At 38.3% G+C, this 21803-nt stretch overlaps 1 protein-coding gene across 12 annotated transcripts in view; it reads left to right on the forward strand.

Moving 5' to 3' along the window:
- Nucleotides 1–21803, forward strand: part of LOC113058811 (ELKS/Rab6-interacting/CAST family member 1-like) — a 190847-nt gene that overhangs the window by 114833 nt on the left and 54211 nt on the right. For all 12 annotated transcript variants that reach the window (XM_026227115.1, XM_026227045.1, XM_026227054.1 and 9 more), the window contains one exon: nt 19783–19930. In XM_026227115.1, coding sequence (XP_026082900.1) covers nt 19783–19930 — 148 coding nt within the window. The remainder of the gene's footprint in view (nt 1–19782; nt 19931–21803) is intronic.

The following is a 21803-nucleotide window of genomic DNA, read 5'->3' on the forward strand; positions in this document are numbered from 1 at the left end:
GTGCAGACCAAAGGTTTGGACACACCTTCTCATTCAAAGAGTTTTTATTTTCATGTTTATGAAAATTATAGATTCACACTGAAGGCATCAAAACTATGAATTAACACATTTGGAATTATATACATAACAAAAAAGTGTGAAACAACTGAAAATATATCATATTGTAGGTTCTTCAAAGTAGCCACCTTTTGTTTTGATTACTGCTTTGCACACTCTTGGCATTCTCTTGATGAGCTTCAAGAGGTAGTCACCTGAAATGGTCTTCCAACAGTCTTGAAGGAGTTCCCCGAGAGATGCTTAGCACTTGTTGGCCCTTTTGCCTTCTGTCTGCGGTCCAGCTCACCCCTAAACCATCTCGATTGGGTTCAAGTCCGGTGACTGTGGAGGCCAGGTCATCTGGCGCAGCACCCCATCACTCTCCTTCTTGGTCAAATAGCCCTTGATGCGTTCAGTGTGACTCTACAATTTTCATAGTCATGAAAATAAAGAAAACTCTTTGAATGAGAAGGTGTGTCCAAACTTTTCTGTCTGTACTGTAACTTTGATGTTCTGTAAAACAACAAACTTTAAAATACTTTTTTCTTACTGGTGAAAATCAGATGGTCATCTCTGTTTTCTCTCATGTACATCACAGTGTAAGCTTCACAGTTAACATCACTCTCATCAGCGTAGTCCATATCAACAACAAAAATATATCTTGACTTCATATAGGGGTTATTTTGGAAAAAATCGCAGGTATTTTGAGCAGTAGGATTATAAAAAAATATGTGATAATATAAAATTAAATTAAGTAGCCTTTATAAAATTGAAAACATCTATCTTTCAGTACTTTTTTACTTAAGTACATAAAAAATCAAGTACTTTTGTACTTTCACTTGAGTAAAATTGAAAAAAGAGTACTTTTACTTTTACTGGAGTAATATTTTATTATATGTATCTATACTTTTACTCAAGTACTTGATTTGTGTACTTCGTCCACCACTGGTTTAATTATTTAATATTATCTGTTTTTCATACAGAATCAGAATAGGTTTTCTTTCTTTTTTTCTTTTTTTTAATTGAACTCTTTTCCAGCCTTGAAAGAGCAGTTGCTCTGAGTTCCTTGGAGCTGTGATGTTGGAAACTCAAATTCATTAACACATGAACCCCCAAATTCTCATGCAGTATAGTGACACCTATTTAAAATTAGGTAGCTTGGCACGTTCAGTAATGCTTAAGTAATGTGAAATTAGGATAGATAATTTTATTTCTTAACATCAGGAGAATTATTAAAATCCATAAAATGAGGAACTATCAGGCAAACATGCTGGATAATGTAATATTTTTTTTTGCTCCTTAATTTTATTTATTTGATTTGTTGTTGCTTTTTTATTTTTTGGTTGTTGTCGGTTCATTGGTTGGTTAGTTGTCTAAATCTGTAAGTAGTTTTTGCTAAAACTATGTCAATTTTAATGTTTCATTATTACATCTCCAGCACAGTTATTATTTACATGTACTGGCATGATCAGACTATTGCTAATATTTGAGGAAAACAGTATACCAATATTATAATACAATATAAATATTAATATAATAATAATAATATAAATCAATGCTTTTTTTGGGCTTGTTTACACCTGGTCACTTCATGCATTTTATATGATCAGAATTTGTGAAAATACCAGGTGTAAATGCCCTCTGAAATGCCCCGCGTCAGCTAAGGACGGCCCTGCGCTCAACACATGATCATCTTCATTAAAAATAGTAAGATGAATTTATCTTTCCTGTGCTGATCCCGCTGTCTCTCCTGTTGAGGTCTTTGATCTTAAAATTAGCTTATGATGAATAAAATGCAGCGCATATCTGTCGATTTCATCGACGTGAATGCTGTTCAAATTTGCATAAAGCATGGGAATTGATGATCAGATTTATTTTCACATTTATGTGGCTAAGTATAAATGGAACCATATGAACAAATCAGATAGCTATCCAATAAAAGAAAACGCATGACGTGATTCGGTATAAACAGGTCCTTTGTGTTATAGGTGAGGTATTTTACCTGTCCTCCATTTTACTATAATTGCAATAATGCTCACACACATTTTAACCATTAGCTTAAAAATAAAGCAGTGGTCTGTCAAGCCTCTCGTATCTATTTCACTGGTGGTCCTCACATTCACTCTTGTCCAATTTCAGCACTTAAGTCGAGCGACCGCACGTTATTGACCCCTGAGTGACAGTGTCACGCCGGCTGTCCCAGGGGGACGTCTGGTGACAGGAATGTGCTTAAGACTGTCTGAGGAGGACGTCCTCTGCGTGACATTGATTGACGAGTCGCTGTTCTGTCGGCTTGACAACGCTTCACCAGCACTTCTGATTTCTGTCTGCCTTTGTATGCGTCCTTTTATCACTCGCTCTGGTCTTTGTCTTTCTCTCATCTAGTTAGCAGCCAAGTGTTAAGAACAGTTGCTTCTGTTTATTCCTTGTTTGTTTGCTTGACACTCTGCACATTTTTCTTTCATTCATCTTCTCAGGAAAAAAAATGTAATGCACACACACACACACACACTGATCAAAACAGCTTTGCTTGGTGAGAGTGGGAAACATGAGGTTTAAAATCAAACTTCGAAGCAGATTATGCAGTGTCATGAGCAGCGGACTCAATCAGGCAGATGTGGTGTGGGATCTGTGTGTGTGTAAGCAGGATCGCAGTCGTCTCAACAATAGGCTCTGACACCCAGGTGATTAGCAGGCATTATGGTTTGCTGGAGGGGTTGAGGTGGGAGATTTGAGGGGGGTTTGGGCTCTCATTAATCTCTGTCTGTCACGGTTGCCCCCACACCAACTACCCTCCACACCCAGCCTGTCCGTCACACTCCACCGTGGCCTCTTTCTGTGTTTTTCTTTGGATAGTTAAAGAATTACATGCGCACACACACAAAGTGCACCACACCTATAAGGGGTCTGCGCCTATCGCCCCGTCTCTGGGGGGCATATGAGTAATCACTGTTCATTTTCTGCCTGCGTTTCCTCTGTTGTCTTATCTGCAGCGAACACGACAGCCACTGGTGTGTATTTTTCCATCTCTTAAAGAGCATCATGGAAAGATTTACATTGTGGTTGCTTATTTTGTTATAGTGGTGTTCGCTTGCACGCACTTGGGGATTTGAACATAACCCTAATGCTAAGTATTAAACCTTGGCAAGTGAGTCATCATGCTCTGTTTGCGGTACGAATGTGAATGATGCCTCAAATCATGCGGCTTAATAAGGAGAGGTGTGCTGGTAATTTTCTAGGTTATTGGATTTATGATTTATTTTTTCTGGCAGACAGCTAAATGGGGAAAAATACCCTCTATATAATTCAATATATCCTTTTTTACATATACATATAAATATATGTTCTTATATATTACAATTCATAATATGATATATATGGTTTTTTTATAATAATTGGAGGGATGTTTAAACTGATGTAATATTTTACTTTTTAAATACATCAGCAAGGTTTAATAACTAAAGAAAATATACAAATATTTTAATATTTAGAAAAATGTCTGAGAATCAGGGTAGTTAATCATTCATTGTGTGTGTGTATAAGTGTGTGTGTGTGTGTGTGTGTGTGTGTGTGTATATATATATATATATTCAGGATATAATTGTTAATCAGTGCATTTTAAACAAGAAAATATGGGAATTTTTACATTTAAGGCTTGTTGGTATCAACATGTTTGAAATATGTAATGTTTAAATATTTATATACAATGCCTTTTGAAAGTATTCATACTCTTTTTCGCTGCCTCATGTTAAACTGCTTTAAATTACTTTTTCTTTCTGCAAGGCACTGTATGTGACTGTAAGAAGATGCATTAATTTTTATATCCAGTTTAATGTTAAAACTAGTTTGAAAACGCTTGTGTCTTCTTCAGTTCTCCTCCTAACCCTTCACTCATTCACACATTCTCACGCACATGCATGTGAATGTAAAAAGGCCTGTATGGATTTCCATGTAAAGTGGGTGCTGTAGAGCAGTGGTTTGCTGAAGGGAAGGATCCAGACCGCTCCCTGCCAAGAAGTGAAACCTGACTCCCAGTGCTACGTACAGAACGGCCTGCCCGTCTAGTTCTCTGAGACCCCAGCAGCACGGCATGCTGGGTAGGACGCAGAGCGGCTAACGTAGCTTGTCAGCGCTGGCGAGGGTAAAAAGCAGAGGCCGGAGATGGATGTAGGCAAAGAGGGAGGCTTTTTTTCTTCCCCAGGCAGACACAAGTATGTTTTACACAGTGGCTTTTGCATCCACTAAATGTGAGTGTGTGTGCATGTCTGTGTGTATATTTGAGAGAGTGTGGAAGAGTGTGTTTTGTCAGCTCTTACAGGCACAGCTGGGACTTGTTAGGGGCCCAGGAAACTGAGGTTTGTGGAGCAGGAGGTATAGCAGGGCTAAGGGGGGCCGTGACAGGCCCGTTCTGAACCTCTCCGGCTCTGACTAGCCTGAGCAGCCCGTTCTTAATGGATACATACACAAGACCTCCGCGGTCAAAGTCACAACCCATTATCTGCCTTGCAGGTGAAGCCTTGTTGTACTTATTTCTCCATTTGTAGATGAGGGTCAAGTATCTCTTCCCCCCTTTGGCTCGCCGACATCTCATCACGGTTAGAAAAGATGCCCCACCGAACTCTAGCTGTCAGGTTGTATGTAAACACACAAGCGGTAGGACTCATGAGACGTTTTAGCCATCAGCAGGGGCGAATGGCTCTCGTGACTGATGCCGTGCAGCCACATCTGGCTTGTTTGATGGACGTCTTCAGCGTGAAGTGGTGGAATAGCAAGGGGGCAGATTTGGTTGGTAATTTGAGGCCCGTCTGACCTCTTTCTGCACCCTTTAGCACTACGAATGTCTCTGTGTGAATTGTCCGTCCGTCATAACGCATTATGAATCCGATCACACAGTCTTGCATAAGGCTAAATCACGTGCACGGCAGTCTGTAAGAGACGGTCAGGACTCAGAGGGGATATCATGCACTATAAAGTACTACTCAGGGACTCAATGGTGAAATCCGACAGATTGCTGCAAAACAAGCCAAGGTTTAATGCGATTCATTTCGTAAACGCCCAGCTGATGTCGCTTTTTTTCCCCCCTTCAGCATGTTTATAATATTGAATAATTTAAGGGTTTTTGTGTGCTCTGACATGCCTTAAATCCTTCTCTCCGAGCGGGTGAGAAACGCAGCTCGCTGTCGATTGCTCAACGTTAACACAAGTGCAGTGGGACACATTAAAACCTTGGCTTTCCAGAGTTAAGCCTTTAGACTGAAACCCGGCCCTAATTACAGGAATAAAATAAACAGCAGAAAGGCAAATAATAACATCGTAAAGTGGTGTTACAAGAGCTGGCGCGGGCCGCGCTGGCGTAGTCCAGGTCCAACCTGTTAAAAAGGGGGCAGTGCATTTATTGGCATCTGTAATGTAGTCGACCATGCTGCTGCCAAGTGCTGTGTCTCCAACCTGTACCACCCCGATCGCCATGGCAGCTTGACTGCCGTTAACATGGTATGATTGTGTATGTCTGCCTCCCAGAATGCTTCTGTGCGTGGACTGAACTTAAATCTCTTGTAAAGTGCAGGAAATGTTCCTCCACCCACCTCCCTTTGTCCATTCAGCTACTAATGGTGAGTTCTGGTTTTTGAACAATAGGCTAGTTGTTTATGTACATTATGTATGCATGTATTTTTTTGTTTGTTTATTTATTAATTTTTTTATTAATTTTTTTATGAGTCCCTACAAGGTAAATGGATAGTTTAGGCCAAAATTAAAAATATAAATTTTTTAAAAATATTTTGAAAGATGTCTAAAAATGAAGTTTACTTATTTATTTATTTTTGGGAATAATTTACTGGACGGTAAAGAGAGAGTTTACCCAAAAACTAAAAATACTATAAAATATATTGGAAAGTTTCTGATAATTACGCTATTTATTTACTTTGTTTGTTTGTTTGTTCATTCTTTGAAGTGATATAAGTTCTCACAAACTATAGGAATGGTTTACCCCAAAGGTAAACATTTTTAATATGATTTTTTTGAAAAAATGTCTAGGAATTAAGCTAGTTCTGGTGTCTGAGAATAAGGCTAGTTTTTCTTTTTATTTATATATTTGTTTATTTTGTGCTTTAATTTTCTTTAAGTTAATGGGATGGTTTACCTCAGTTATTATAAAAAAATGTATATATATTTGTAAAAATGATCAGATAGTGAGGTTAATTCAGGTATCAGAGAATCTGACTGATTGTTTTTTTTTTTTTTTTTTGCTGCATCTTTATTTTGGAATTTATTTATTTATTGGTCCTACAAGTTCCCAAAAGTTAGAGGCATAGTTTTCCCTGAACTATATATATTATAAAAATTTTAAAACATTTGAATAATTTTTTTCTCTGTTTTTAATAAAATAAAATTCAGTGTCCCCAACTGACTTTCTGTATAAACAGTTGAGAATTCTTTTATTTTGTGTCCTTAAGAAGAAAGTGAGGCATACAGGACCGACATGAGGGTGAATAAATCATGACATAGCTTTCATTTTTGGGTGAATTATCCCTTTAAAACACAATAAAGCAATGGAAAAAAATCTGAGCTGTAATTACATATTATTTAGATTTTTAGGCATTTTTATTACTTTTTGATTTAAGAAGCCAAATTAATGCGTGATTGAGTGTGCGAGGGCGGTTGGCGATAATATTCAACGTTGCGTATTTCAAGGGCACATTTTAAGAAACTTCAAAGGTTCAGGAGTGGCGTCAAAGCAGCTCCAGACACAGCAGGCTACTGTACCTTCGGAAAATTGGCCGAAATCAAACATTTTGACAAACAATGATCCCCACAGCGGTGATTTACGGCGCAGATATAGAAACTATTTGGAAGGCCGCCGCAGCACCTCAGCAGACGTCTTAGAAGTCTGTTGCTATCTGATTCGTATCGCTGAGAAAACACACGCCGCTGTTTGCCTTTGACTGGGAGCCATTAAAAGTATCAGAGCACCCATCATTGGGTCAGATAAAGAAAAGGCCTGGAAAGTGGGCTGTTATGATTTAAAGGGTGAGTTTTCCCCCTGTTGTAAAAGCAGGACGCAGGCAGCTACAGGTCCTGTTTTGGGGGATCAAGGGGATTCAATTGCTGGGGTGATAAAGGGCTTTTAAGTGGTTTTTGAAGCTGCTCGGCTCAGAGGTGGCTTGGCCCCGTTTATCAGGGCTGCTGAGCGGAGCTGCCATGGGTCGCTAGGTCTGAGCACGCTCCAGACCATCTGTTCAGCCTCACTCTGTGTCGCCGCACGGGTGACATCATGACATGTGGTCTGGTGAGCGGAAAAATTCCTTCTGTCCACCGTCGGAGAGGCTGGACAGCTGTAGCCCCTTCAAGGAGGAGAGCGGGAAAACAGAGGGTGGGGAGAGAAAATAAGTGAAAGAAGCCATCAGCGAGGGCCTGGCAGGTGTGGTGGTTTTGCTCCGTCATCACGGGCCTTACTGTTTGAACCTTCATGGCTAGATCTGGAGAGGATTACGACTGCGGCTCTGAGGTTAAGCTCTCCTGGCATTCTCACCAATGCCTAATTACCCTGATGCTTTTCCTTGAAATTTTCGTAATCAGCTACTCTCGTCTTTCACTCTGGTATCATCCGTCTCTTGTGACTTGGATGCACAACAGATAGAAATTTGGTCTGATGTGCAGTTTAAGGGATTGTTCTTCTAAAAACAAAAACTCTCCATCCAAACTAGATCATCATGTTGTTCCAGACTTAAAGCTTAGTTCTTCAGTGCAACACAGAAAGCTTGTTTATAAATTAAGGTTAAAAAATGTTGAGGTCTGTCATTTTTTTTGAGGTCTGTAAGTTTTTCATCGAGGCTATATCTATAATGCAAATATTTAAATAAAAATATTCCTATGATGGCAAAGTTGAATTTTCAGTGTCCCATTTTTAATTTTATATTATTTTTAAAGAAATGTTTTCTTTTATGCTGATTTAGGTGCTTAAGTATTTCTTATCAATGTTAAAAACAGTTGTGCTGCTTAATCTTATTTTTAAATTTTATTTATTATATATTTTTATTTATTTTGAAAACCATTTTTTACTTTTTAATTTATTTCAGGATTATTAGATGAGCTAAAAAACAAAACCAAATAACAGCATTTATTTGTAGACACAGTCAACTTTTGTAATGTTGTAAATGCAAATGAATAATTGTTTTTAATCATTATGAATGTATTATTTTTATTATCAAAAATAATTTAATGAATTATTAATATTTTAATTATTAATAATTGTCAAATTATTACTTGTAACAATACTATTTAGTGTCCATTGTGCATATAAAGTATAAAACTGAAGTGCCCCTTTATGGCAGGCAGGTTAATGAGGGTTTGGGAAGATGGGAGCAGGGTGGTCTTGGACCGAGAGAGACGAATTACACCCACAGATGAGTTAAACTCATCGGGGCCTCATTGAGAGAGAAGGATCTGAAAAACTGCCATCTTTAGTCAAACGACCGACCCAGATGCAGTGCTGCGTGGACACAAAGAAGTGTCTGACACTGGCAGAAATATCACCAGCCTCTGTGGAGCCGCTTGTCTGTACACAGCAGCGAAGTTTATCAGGATTTCAGGTAGTTGGAGTTGAAGTAATGGAGTTGGGTTTGTCTTTTTTCGGGTGAAGATGGCCCAGTCCTGGTAGCTGTGGGTCTCGAGTTGTTTTACTGCATTCAGTGTGGTGGTGTGTGGTGTTGGTAATTGGGCTGTGGCCAGTGGGGCTTGAGGGTACTTCATTTTGGTCTGTGGTAGCCTCACTCCATACACCCCTTCTGTCTTTGTCGATCCAATAAATGGTCCCGTTTATGAAACCATCTTTTCATCCATTCACCATATGACGTAACCTTTCCCTTAAACTAGCTTCCCGCCAACCGGCTTTGGTCTGATAGGTCTTTTTTTATCTACGAGAACGGAAAAACTCGCTCTGTCTGTGCTGCGGTATGACCGAGTTGAATGTGTGTGTGTTATAAAGATGACCACACACGACTCTATGGTTCCTGGGTTCCCCACAGGCGGAGTTGTCCTGCCAGGCCTGTTTGTGGAGAAACTTCTGGAACTCGTCCTTCAATCGGAGGCCTTGAATTCGATACAGACCACCTTCTCCCCGGACTTAGACCTGAGAAACAGCCATGTTTGATGTAGGTGAGATTTACAGTGTCTGACCTTGGGATGAACATTTCCTTCCTTCCTTTCCTTAAACACAGACGTGCATGGAAACACGGGACGCTGAGTGGCAGTATCTGTTGCTGACTGCAGTTTATGGCACACAGGATGATTTTAAAGATAGTGGAACCCATAAAGAGTAACTTTGCACTGACAGTAGTAAATGTGTACTGTATATACATTAACAAAAGTTTGGGTTTGGTTAGATTTTAAATGTTTTTAAAAAACATAACACAAAAATATTTAAAATATTATTAATATATCATTTTTAAATGAAAAATGTTCAATAATTATAAATGCATTACTGTTACTTTTGATCAATTTAATGCATCCTTTCTGAATAAAAGCATGAAGTATTAAAAAAAAAAATACTAACCCCAAAGTAGTTTTCAAATGGAAAAACAATAGGATAATATACAGTATATGGATTTATTTTATGCTAAATATCTATCTCTAAATATATATTATATTTCAGAGATTTGTGGACAAAATAATTAATTTAGAATTTTTTTAAGGAAATGTTTTTAATATTTATTAATTTTACTATATTTATATTATATACAGTAGATTTTCATATCAATTACTAAATTATTATTTAATAATTGAATTATTAAATTTTATTATATTTTTTTTAACTGTAATTCTCTCATTTGGTAATTTAATTGTAATTGCTAAATTGTCCAAAGTCATACATTTATATAGACTATATTATTTAATATTTTACTCTTGCGACCACCTAAATTGTTTAAGTTTATAAATGTGTGTAAAATAATTGATTTGATATTTTAGATTCTTGACATTTTTAAACAACAAATAAATCATTAAACATTTTTAACATCAGATGAATATTATATTCTTCTAATGTTCCCCCAGTGAAACTTTTTCGCATCAAATAGAAAGATCTTTAACAAATATGACACCATCTTTCTACAGAGACTTAGGCTTATTACTGGGGTAAAATCAGTCATCTGCTCTCGCCCCTCAGACTTCAGGCCTGATTTATACTCATCTACTGATGGAAAACTGTACAAGGTTCGTGGGTCAGACCCATCATGTCATCCGCCCTGTATCGAAGCAGAAACCTCTCGGCAAACACGTAACGAAACAACGGAGTCTTCAGTGCGCCGATAACTCATCAGCAGTGTCACGGCCACATTAGTCACAATGAAAAACCATGAACTGTCCAGAAGCTGCAGAACATATCTGGATAATCCACGCTTGCGTTTTAAAACCATCTACGTTGCAGACATGTCACGGGGGAGAACACGGAATATGTCTTGAAGCTGCACCGACCGGCCTGTTGCAGCAAGAGCTGGGCTTTAGGGCCGTATGTCACATTGACAGGCGTAATCCCTCGTTTGGTGTCCAGTGGTAAGCCTCAGTGTTCCCTCGGCTCTCCGTCTCTTCTGCTTAGTCTGAGCGCATCCTTCTTCCCTGATTCCATCTGTTTTAATAATGCTTTCCGCAGGTGCCACTCCTTGACGAGCTTCATTTCCCAGAAAGCAAGCTCTGTCTTCCTCCCTGGTTTTGTTCAGAGGCCCCAGCTGCATTGCTCGCCGCAGCTTTCCCCATGTTTCCCAGGTAACAGGGATTTGGAGTGGACTCCGGTGAGCCGGTGCGTTTTCCCGGTCACGCTCTGTGTAGCGTGTCTGAAGTGGTCATGGCTTGTCCGGCTTTTCCCATCTTCCACCACCTGCTCCGGCTGTCTGTCACCGTGCGTGTCTATCTGTCTGTCTAACTAGGGTCTGGTTTTGTGTGTTAGATGTCTACCTGGCACAAGGATTCTGTGTATAAAGTTTGCGAGTGTAAATACAGGATGCAGTGAAGTACAGTATATGTTTACCTCCCTCTTTTCAACTTCCCTTTCCCGTGGTTCAAGGATGTACAGTACAGTATCGAAAGCTTTCCAGTAATGGTTTCAGTCAGATGATTGGTGAACTCCTAACAACGAATGTTTGTCAATGCTCTGTTTTAAAAAAAAATTCTCTTTAGATCTCAGTATTTGCATCAATTTATTTTATTTTCCATTTTTATCATTGTTCTATCTATCTATCTATCTATCTATCTATCTGTCTGTCTGTCTGTCTGTCTGTCTGTATATATCATCTTTGTTTGATTTATTGATTGATTAATTTGTTGATTGATTTGATTCATTAATGTGTTCCTATGATGGATTCAGTCAGCTGATTGAAAAAAATTAATTTTCTGAAATGATTAATTCTCTTCAGATTTCAGTAGCTTCATTTAATTTTTTTAAATCTTTTTTATTTTATGACATTTTATTTTGCACCATTATTTTATACCATTATTTAGATATTAGTATCTGCATTTTTTTATTTCATCAATCCTATTTTTATTTTATGCCTTTTTATTTGTCTCTAGATTTGTCTCTAGATATTTTTTCTATATTACATAATTTATTTTGTACATTTTTGTAATTATTTTTATATTATTTAATAAGATTAAAAATTTTATTTTATTAATTTCTTATTTTTTTATAACCATTTATCTCATCCCCCTGTGATTTATTATCACTTTAATACCTTTTTTTTTTTTTTACTGTATATGCTATTGAAACTGTAAGCTTGAGAAGAACACTGAACACATTGTCTTGTCTTTTTTTCTCAATAGGTTTAGTTATGTCACAGCCATGAATATTTCTTCGTTACTTGCTCGACTAGAGAGAATCTGATTCAACAATAATCTGTGTAGTGCAATACGAATTGTGTATTATTTGGCCCATTTTTACTGTTAAATGCATAAATCTGCTTAAATGTGTTCATGTCAACTTTAGGAATCCACAAACATACATATGTCCTCAAAGCTAACACACACAGACTAAAAGCCACTAAACTATAATTTTGATTCCATAGCATCTTTAAGAAAATGTTTATGAAATCTGAAATTTATAGACCATGATGGTAAATTCCATAAACTCGACATCAACCCTGCGCAAAGTTCAGCAAGAGTTACGTTCTCCTCTTAGGGTTTAGAGATTACTGTGCTCGCTCTCTCTCTCTCTCTCGCTCTTTCTCTCTCTCTCTCTCTCTCTCCAGCTGATGTGATCCAGATGGCTGGGTGCTGTCAGTCCAGGCGTGTGTATGTTCCCAGAGGAGATAGGCAGGAGAGAGCGGTGTGTTTGTGGTGTTTGGTTCAGGGATGTGCTGGCCACCCTTTCGCTGTGCTGCTATCAGCATTAATTAAGCTCGGCCTGTCAGCCTTCAGAGCCGCTGATAAGAGCAGGAGTGCTATTGAAGAGAAGGGGTCAGTGTGTGTGTGTGTGCGTGTATATGGGTCTCATTTCCACACATTTTTTTTCTCATTATTTGTTCATTTTTTAAATTATATCGCTTTGGATCATATTTGCTGATTGAAATCCAATGCTTGTTTCTAAGGGGTGCTGATTACAAAAACAATGCTTTTTTCACTTAAGCACATCTCACTTTCTCACAAAATATGTGAGACATTTTGTAGCATGTTTGCTTTTGACAACCATTTGTATGGTGAAGAAGTCTTGTATTATCCTTAAGTAACCAGAAAAACTCCCATGAAGACATGTATAAATAGGTACTAAAATTGTCGCTGGGGAGATATTAGGTAATATATACACTTTTAAGTACTAATATGTACCTTTAAGGTACCAAAATGGAAACTTTAGGTCCAAATATGCACCTTTTTAAAAGGTACCAATAGCCAGTGACAGCCTTTGTATGTTTGTTTCTGAGAGTGTATATAATTTGAAAGATCTTCATTATTATTTTGTGGAAAACCTGAATGTGATAATACAGTTTTTACTGATATTTTTCAACTCAACAACATCAGATGAGAATATATTAGGCATTTTTTCCAAATTAGCAGAAGAGTTTTATTTTTCCTTCCCTAGATGCTGGACTGTGAATTGGTAAGATATATGTTATAATTCAGGCAGGTTGATTTTATTACTATTTTTTTTATAGCATTTATAGTGCAGTCCAGAAATCTGAGCCTCTAGTAAAAAATTGTTTTATTTAGCATTTTTACATTTTATTTTTATTATTAAAATATATGAGTATATAATGCTTTACTTGTTCTAAATGTTGTATGAATTTTTTTTATTTTTTTTTTTGGATTTTGACATTTTCAGTAGTGCTCTCTGACTTTATTTCAGTATTATATTTTATTATTTGAAAAATATTATTTGATTGGTAGTAATAAATAAAATCTATGCAACCCACCTCCATTTGTTCTTTTTTGGCACCCACCAGTGTAAAAGAGAGAATTTCTCATTAACATTCCCCACAAAACCACATATCAGCGATAAAGATGCTCATTTAAAAGATCTCTTCTATTACACTCCTCCTAACACACACAAGCTTTTTCCCCGACGCTCTTGACTCTGACAGCAGGCTTTTAAATTCACATTTGGTGTCTAGGAAGCCCTCGTGCCAGATATGATTCAGCATGTGTTTCCAGGTGTCTCGCTTGTTCCAGTTCTGTCTCTCTTGTGGATCCGCATGCAGTCACTCAGGAGCTGCTATTCTGTATAATACAAGATTAATACAGCTATTACTGTGTTCAGGAAGTACAAAACCCATATTTTCAGATTGCTTACACACCGGAATTTATAGCTTTTGGTGAGTCAATATTAGCTTTAAAGGTGCAAGGTTGTAGATTTTTCTGTAATGTTTCACAGTGCCCATCCAGAGAGGATGTTCAGCACAGGCGTCCTCTATAACTCTCCAGTATGACCAGTGTTCCAGTACCAACTCCAAAAGCAGCGGATGTGTGTCTCTCTTTTTTTAGGCCAGTAAAAGCAGCCACCGAAGGTCCTCTGTGGCCTGGGGTGGCAATGAATGGTGAACTTTCAACATATTTCTCCTCACATCTCCTCCTTGATACACACATGCACCGAACGCAGAACTGACACCATATTTCTCTCTCTCTCTCGCTCTCCCACATCACACACACACATCCCTGGAAAAAGGGCCTAGAAAGCTGGGCTGTGGCTTAGGGCCAGGGAGTGATGGAGAGTTAGGGTTATTTTTATTTTTTTAATGTGCTGGGGCTCCTCCAACACTCAGTTTGTTTAACGCGGCTGGCCTGTATTTTATTTTTATGTGCTAGATCAGGCAGTATCAGGTAGGACTTAGTACTGATGGATTTGGCTGATAACGTTCTCTGAACTCTTCCCTCCCTGCTAATGGTGTCCTCTGAATTCCTCTCCTTCAAATCAGCAGCCTACAAATACTGAAGTGTTAAAGGAATAGACGTTTATATTACAGCTTAGATATTGCATAGATATGAGTCTGTAAAAATGGAAAAAGTCCTAGTGATGATAATGTTATTTCTGCTGTAAATGCAGCTCTGTGGTTTTAGGTTTGGTCTTAAGATTGTGGTTGTTTATGCCAAAAGAAGTGATAAATATAACTCCATCTGTCTTTTAATCAATCTATTTCTCCCATCTATCCATCTGTTCACCTTCCTACACTGTGCATGTCTCTCTGGCCATCAATCCATCAACCTAACTTTATATTCATCCATCCATCCATCCATCTATCCACTTATATATTACAGTAATTTCTCTATCCATCTAACCATTCATCCATCCATTCATGTATCTTTCCATGCATGTATCCATCCATCCATGTATCCTATATCTCTCCATTCTTCCATCTCTTTCCATCATCCATCCATTCATCCATCATTTTTTCCATCCATTCATATATCTCCCCATCCATCCATCTATACATATATTTCTTTCTGGCCATCCATCCATCATGTATATCTCCATCCATCTATTCAAATATTTGAATAGATAATATATCCACCCAACAGTCCATCCACCTAATTTCTATCTATCCAGCCATTATGAATATCTCTATCCATCCATCCATCCATATATCTCTTTCTGGCCATCCATCCATTCACATGTCTTTCTATCCATCAGTCCATCCACCTAAATTTCTATCTATCCATCCAGCCAGCCATCATATATCTTTCTATCCATCCATTACATATCTCCATCTATCATTCATATGTCTTCCCATCCATCAGTCCAACCACCTAAATTTCTCTCTCTCCATCCATCCATCCATCCATCTGTCATGTATTTCTATATCCATCCAGACATATCTTTCCATCCATCAGTCCATCCACTTTAATTTCTATTCATCCAGCCATCATGTATATCTCCATCCATATATATATGTGTGTATATATCTGGCCATCAGTCTATCCACCTATATTTCTGTTCACCCATCCATCTATTGATTCATCCATCCACTTAATTCCTTTTCCTCCATCTGTCTGTCCACCCATCCATCCACGTCTTTTCCATCCATTTATCTTTATCTGTATCCATCTATTGTTATATCCCTCCATTCATTTGTCCATTCACGTATCTCTGCATCCATGCATTTCTCTATCCATTTATTCAAGTATTTCTCCATCTATATCTCTCTCCATCCATCCATTCATATATAACTCTAACCATCTATCCTTCATTTGAGACCTATATCAATTATATTCTTCACACAGACTTGCTCTGAAGTTAAAATGAAGATAAAATATTGTAATATTTTGAAATATCCACTTTTTTCTCTATCCATTCATCCATCTGTCATCACGCTATTTTGTCCAAACTTTGCTTCACATTTCTCCTCGTTTGTGTTTCCAAGAAGCTTATCTCTCTTCCAGAGTGGTCACGGTTGAGGCAACCATTAAAAAATTTAAGCGCTGAAAGTAGCTTGACCTCAGATCTGCATTCGTTTAACATTCCTCCCTCATTTTGCCATCATTTTCATCCGGCTGTCGTCATACAGTAGGAATGACTTTGATAAGTCACGTGTAGGACCCGCCAACCCGGTCATTCCTGGCGTTCTGTGCGGTGTTCCCCTCTCCGGTGGCTTAACCGGCACAGTGCATCCCGTCAAGAGCTACCATAAATCTCCCCACCCACTCGGCTATTCATTATCTTTCCACTGGCGTACACACCCATAGAAACAAAACCAATAGAGAACAGAGGAGGATGCATATTTTTAGGCCTGCTCGAGGACTCCTAAGAAGAAAGCAAGAGGCTTAAAGGAATGCAGAGTGTAGAGAGAGGAAATTGCGTGTTGAGGGTGGTGATGAGATGTGTTGATTGATGGGCCGCTTCCCCTCCGATTGACTTTGTCGTGGGAGGAGGTGATTGGCCACTTGACCTTTTAGTGATCAATACAAACTCTTTCCTATCTCTCTCAGAAAAAATGAGTGGGGGCCCATTGTGTCCCTGTGCTACTGATAAGAGGCTTTGTCTTCTTTTAGTACAGGAACACAAGCTCTGCCTTGTTGTCTACTGCCTATATAGGAGATCGCCTGCTAAGGTAGCATCTTAACCCAAATTAAAGTGGCATATTTGATGCACTCTACATAGTCAGCAAGTCCATGTGTCGCACAAATAAAGCTTTGTAGCAGATTTAACTCAACTATTGATTCCAATCCTCTTGTTAAGTCATGACTTAAGGAATATGTTTCCGGGTCCAAGTGTCTACTCATTTTAATTGAGAATCTCAACAGCCATTTACGAGCCTTATATGAGAATTAGGACCTGGAAACAGAGACGAATGACGTCATACTTAACAAGCAGATAGTGTCTGGTGTTAGCATGTTTGCTAAATTAGCAATACAATAGAATGAAATAACAGAGCACACAAATAATTGGGAATATAGTCTGTTTTTAAATTTTACGGGGTTTTTTTTAGCAATTCTTTCCCTCAAGTTTGCAACCACAAAGTCAATGTATTATGCTTTTGAAGAAGACACTTATGGCCACCAAGGATGCATTTATTTGATCAAAATACAGTAAAAACAGTAAAAAATTGTGTGAAATATCGTAATTTGACATGACCGTTTTCAACTTAACTTTTATATATTTTGACTCAATTTTTAATACATAATACAGAACTTAAACCTTTGAAATGGTAGTGTATGTATTCCTTCATATTCCTCCTCTCAAATCAGGAGTTTTAGAGACGGAGGAAGTGGGTCACAACTATAGTCATTACTTTGCTGTGACCCAGGCCTCTTCTTTCCCTGTGGCCATCTGTGATATCAACATACCCAGTGTATGGGAAAGATTAGATCACTGAGGAAAAATCTCATTCTTGTTAAAATATTAATCTGAGGAGACACATGCGCCGGGAAAATTTGAGACACGGAACAATTCTGATTCGGCCTTCTCTTCTACTTAAGACCGGCACCTATCTCTCCCTCATTTCCTGTGGTTGGGAAATGTGGGAGAAAGCCGTTTGTTATCATGACCTGAATATCATATGCGTGAGTGTGTTTACATGGACGTGTGCACATTCTCATCCATCATTTCAGACTCCTTATCCTCCATATCCCAGCACACATCCCTCCACTTCCTGTTATTTGCCTCTCCTAATGCCGCCCTCCCTGGGCTTCTGTTTTCACCTCATCTTTTGCTTTAATTTTAATTTTTAGCTAGTGCCGTCCTCATGAATTTTGGCTGGGCAGATACACTAGGGCTCATCGGGATCAGGTAGGGAGGTTATGGAGCTGAAGGGGAAGTTCCTTTTTGCCCAAAGTAAACTGACTCACCTCAGGGGCAGCTGCTGCCTGTGGTCTGAACCCAACCATAATGAGCACGGCTAGTCAGAAGGTCAGTGTATTAAAAGGCCTCTCTGACAGGACATGCTCGTGCTCAGAAGCCTCCTGGAACATCACCAGCTTTCATTTTATTAGTTTGCGCCAGGACGCGTGGTTTTTACAGACCTGGGTGGCCCGTGTGTTTGTGGGATACATCACATCTCCAATGCTTTTGATGGTCAAATTGACAGAATTAAGAGTTGTATGTCAGCCCATTGGCATAGCACCGTGTGTGTGTGTATGTGTGTGCGCATATGTGTACTACTGTCAGGTACACAGGCTTCTTTCTACAGCTGTGATGTCATTCTGGATAGAATCAGGTCAGCCAGTTCCTCCAAGGAACCGAAGAGAGCACAACGAAAAAGACAGAAAGAAAAAGAGAGGCTTTTTCAGCGATTGAGAATCTGATAAGAGAAAAAGCAAATTCCCAGTAAGCCCAAGATGAAAATAGAAAATTGCACCCTTTCAGTTGGAAGAACAGAGGCGTGATTTTATAAACAAATGTGCTGCATTTTAAGGCTTCTGATGCAATTATACTAGCCAAATTCATGTCACATGCCTCTTTTACAAAGAGGACAATCCCAGAATGCATTGTGAACAGCATGGCAGACAAAGTGAGATCGCTTTAGCCGCAGTGGCCACTGCAACTTATTGCTATCACACTATGTTTTAATATAGTATGCAAAAATATTATGTTTACTATAGTTAATAATATATACAATATATTTTATTATAATATAAGTTGTAGTTGACCGTAAGTGTGTGATTGGCTACTTGGGCAGTTTGTATTAGAGAATGCTTGCATAGAGCACATTTTAGCAAAAATATGTAGGCAGTTTTAAATGTACTTAAAATCCATTCATTCACGAAAATTATCAGGAAAGAAGTTAAATTGTTAACTTGTGCACTTCATGTTAGAAATTCTATTTTTATTTTGTGACCTACATAGAGCGTTCCAGATCAATCCCTAATGAGGTTCTGTTTCAGTTAGCATGCTACCATAGATGGTAACCATCTAAGAAGACTTTAGGCAGCTCACTTGGTTTTGGAACAGATCCAGTGAGTTTCTGAATTTTAGAGGTCATAGGGAGGAAAAGAAAGAGAGCCACAGGGAGGATGTTCTTTGACACACACTTCACCACTGACACTCTAGCACACGTGGCTAACGCTAACCCTAAGATATTCTCCAGTCAGCTGCCTCTATTTGTCAATACACAGGAGGCTTTGACTCCCTCAGCTGCTGGTATGAGATATTCATCTTCACTTTCAGTCTGTTACCGAAGATTTGACCTTACAGGACTCATTTCCTGAACCAGCTGCACTTGATTGATGGCCTGAGTTCATTATTTGTGGTGCTTGCTATCACTATCATATCATTTATATACTACAATTCAAAAGATTAGGTCAGTGGAGTCAGAAGTTTAGAATGTCACAAAGATGTTATTTTGAACAAATGCTACTCTTCTGAAAATGTGGAAATCAAAGAATCCTGAAAAAAATATATCATGGTTTCCACAAACCTATCAAGGAGCACAACAGTTTTTAAAACTGACAAAAAATACTTCTTGAGCATCAGAAAAGCATTTTCACTTAGAATGATTTCTGAAGGACAGTGTGACGCTGAAGACTGGACGGGACTTTTTTTTAACACTATTTTTTGATTAAATAAATGCAGCCTTGGTGAGCAAAAATACTTCTTTCAAACACATTAAAACATTTTACTAAATCTCTAGAATTTCCACACCATTTGCATGCTAAAAAACACAGTTCACCTGGTAAACTCCCTCGCATTATGTCAAGTTTCATCTGTTTGAGTACCACAGATCTAGGGATTGTCATGAAGAACTAAAGGTGTATTTGTGAATAGGATGTATCTGTAGAAAGCATTGTCCAAAGCTGTCTAAATGCTAACTGTGTGTGTTTGTTTTCTCCTCCAAAAAGGCAGGAGGCGCTATTGGCAGCCATCAGCGAGAAGGACGCCAACATCGCTCTTCTAGAGTTGTCGTCCTCAAAGAAGAAGAAGACTCAAGATGAGGTGGCTCTGCTGAAGAGGGAGAAAGACCGACTGGTACATCAGCTCAAACAGCAGGTGAGAATATCCGACAGGCTGGACGACGTCGACATCCCAGACCAAGGCACGAGGCAAAACCATACTCTAAAATGAACACAGACCTCAGTTCTCCTAGTTAAGTTCTGCAGCCTCAACCACAGGAATTACATTGGTGAAACTTAACCAGACATTCGTCAGCCTAAAAAAAAAAAATAGTCCCACCTCAAAGGGACAATTTAGACTTTATTGCTCAAGTAACAAACATTTTTGTTTCACTGACGAATTGTGTTTTAACCCAAATAGGAGCCTGGCTTTTCTGCTTTTGAACTCCCTGACTCTCTTTCCCTCCAGGCTCTCATTGTGTTTTACTGTAAAAACACTTTGCGTTTGTTTTTACAGACTTAAGAGACGAGTCAAAATTATTGTGCGTCATAATTGAAAGCATGCCACAGATGCTGTCCATAGAAGTTAAAGTTGACAATAACCCGCAATATTCTCTTAAGAGGGGTATGATTGCGCAGAAACATAAGATCATGCAGGATATCCTGGTGGTGTGTTCATAGTATCGGTAACCAGGTGACCTTGCTGTCGTTGTTCTGTTCAGCAGTTCAGGGAGAAAATAAAGAACAAGTTCTGGAGGAGACATGTTGGGAACGAGATCCCAGAGTTTGGAGATGCAAACAGGCTACAGATGTCTGGCCGCAGACCCATCAAGAAGGGCAATTTTAGGATTATTTGACTCCTCCTCCAGGTTCCCACAAACCACCTGCGAATACATGCACACTAGTTTAAACACACACAGACTCCACTGGTGTAGATACAGTTTTCACTCAGAAATTGTTAGTAAATTTCACAAATAATGTCATCATAAAAAAAATTTATATAGATTTTGAGTAGAATAAACAAAAAAGAGATTACTGGAGTACATTTTGTGAGAAAATATTATTTGTGACCCTGGACCACAAAATCAGTCATAAAGAAAAAAAAATTTAAATTTAGATTTTTATGTCAACGAATAAACAAGCTTTCCATTGATGTATTGTTTGTTAGGATAGGACAATATTTAGATATCTAGATATTACTATTTATATCTGGAAATTAAAATATTGAGAAAATCACCTTAAAAGTTGTCAAAATTGATATTACTAATCAAAAAATAAGTTTTGATATATTTGCGGTAGGAAAGTTACAAAAGATGTTAATTGAACATGATTTATTTATTTATTTATTTATTTTTTTACATCCTAAAGATTTTTGGCATAAAAATAAAAATGTATAATTTTGACCCATACAAATGTATTCTTGGCTATTGCTACAAATATACCTGTGACTCATGACTGGTTTTGTGGTCCAGGGTCACATTTCAGTCATTGTACTCAACTTTTTTATAATTGTCCATGAAATTTACTAGCAATTTATAAGTAAAAAATATTTTTAAACCTATTTTTTTTCGATATGCAAAGAAATTGAATTACTTAAGAAATGAGTCAAAATTATTCTGCATCATAATTGAAAGCATGGCACACAATTAAATTAAATTTAAGATGAAAGACTCGAAATAGTACTTTGGAATCTTATTTTAATGCAGTGTAGCTGCCATTCACCCAGATGAGTTTAATACGCCAATTAAAATGCACATGTATTTCACAGTCTCGTTTCCGATACAAACTGGCCGCACGCATGTGTACCAGACCCAGCGGACACAGAAAAACAAACAGAGCAGGAGGACCAACACGCACATCCTCACTTTACCTCCACTCATGCTCACTGGAAAACACCCCTCCCTGGCTGTTTCTCTGAATGACAGGCTATCAGCACGTTGCATAGCTGCAGCATTCCACAGGAAATGGGTGTCAGTAGTGCAGATAGCTGTGGGGCTCAGCTCTCACCCGCAGCCCTGAGATCAGGAGGG

The sequence above is a fragment of the Carassius auratus genome, chromosome 4, assembly GCF_003368295.1.
Source record: "Carassius auratus strain Wakin chromosome 4, ASM336829v1, whole genome shotgun sequence".
In the NCBI taxonomy this organism is placed as follows: domain Eukaryota; kingdom Metazoa; phylum Chordata; class Actinopteri; order Cypriniformes; family Cyprinidae; genus Carassius; species Carassius auratus.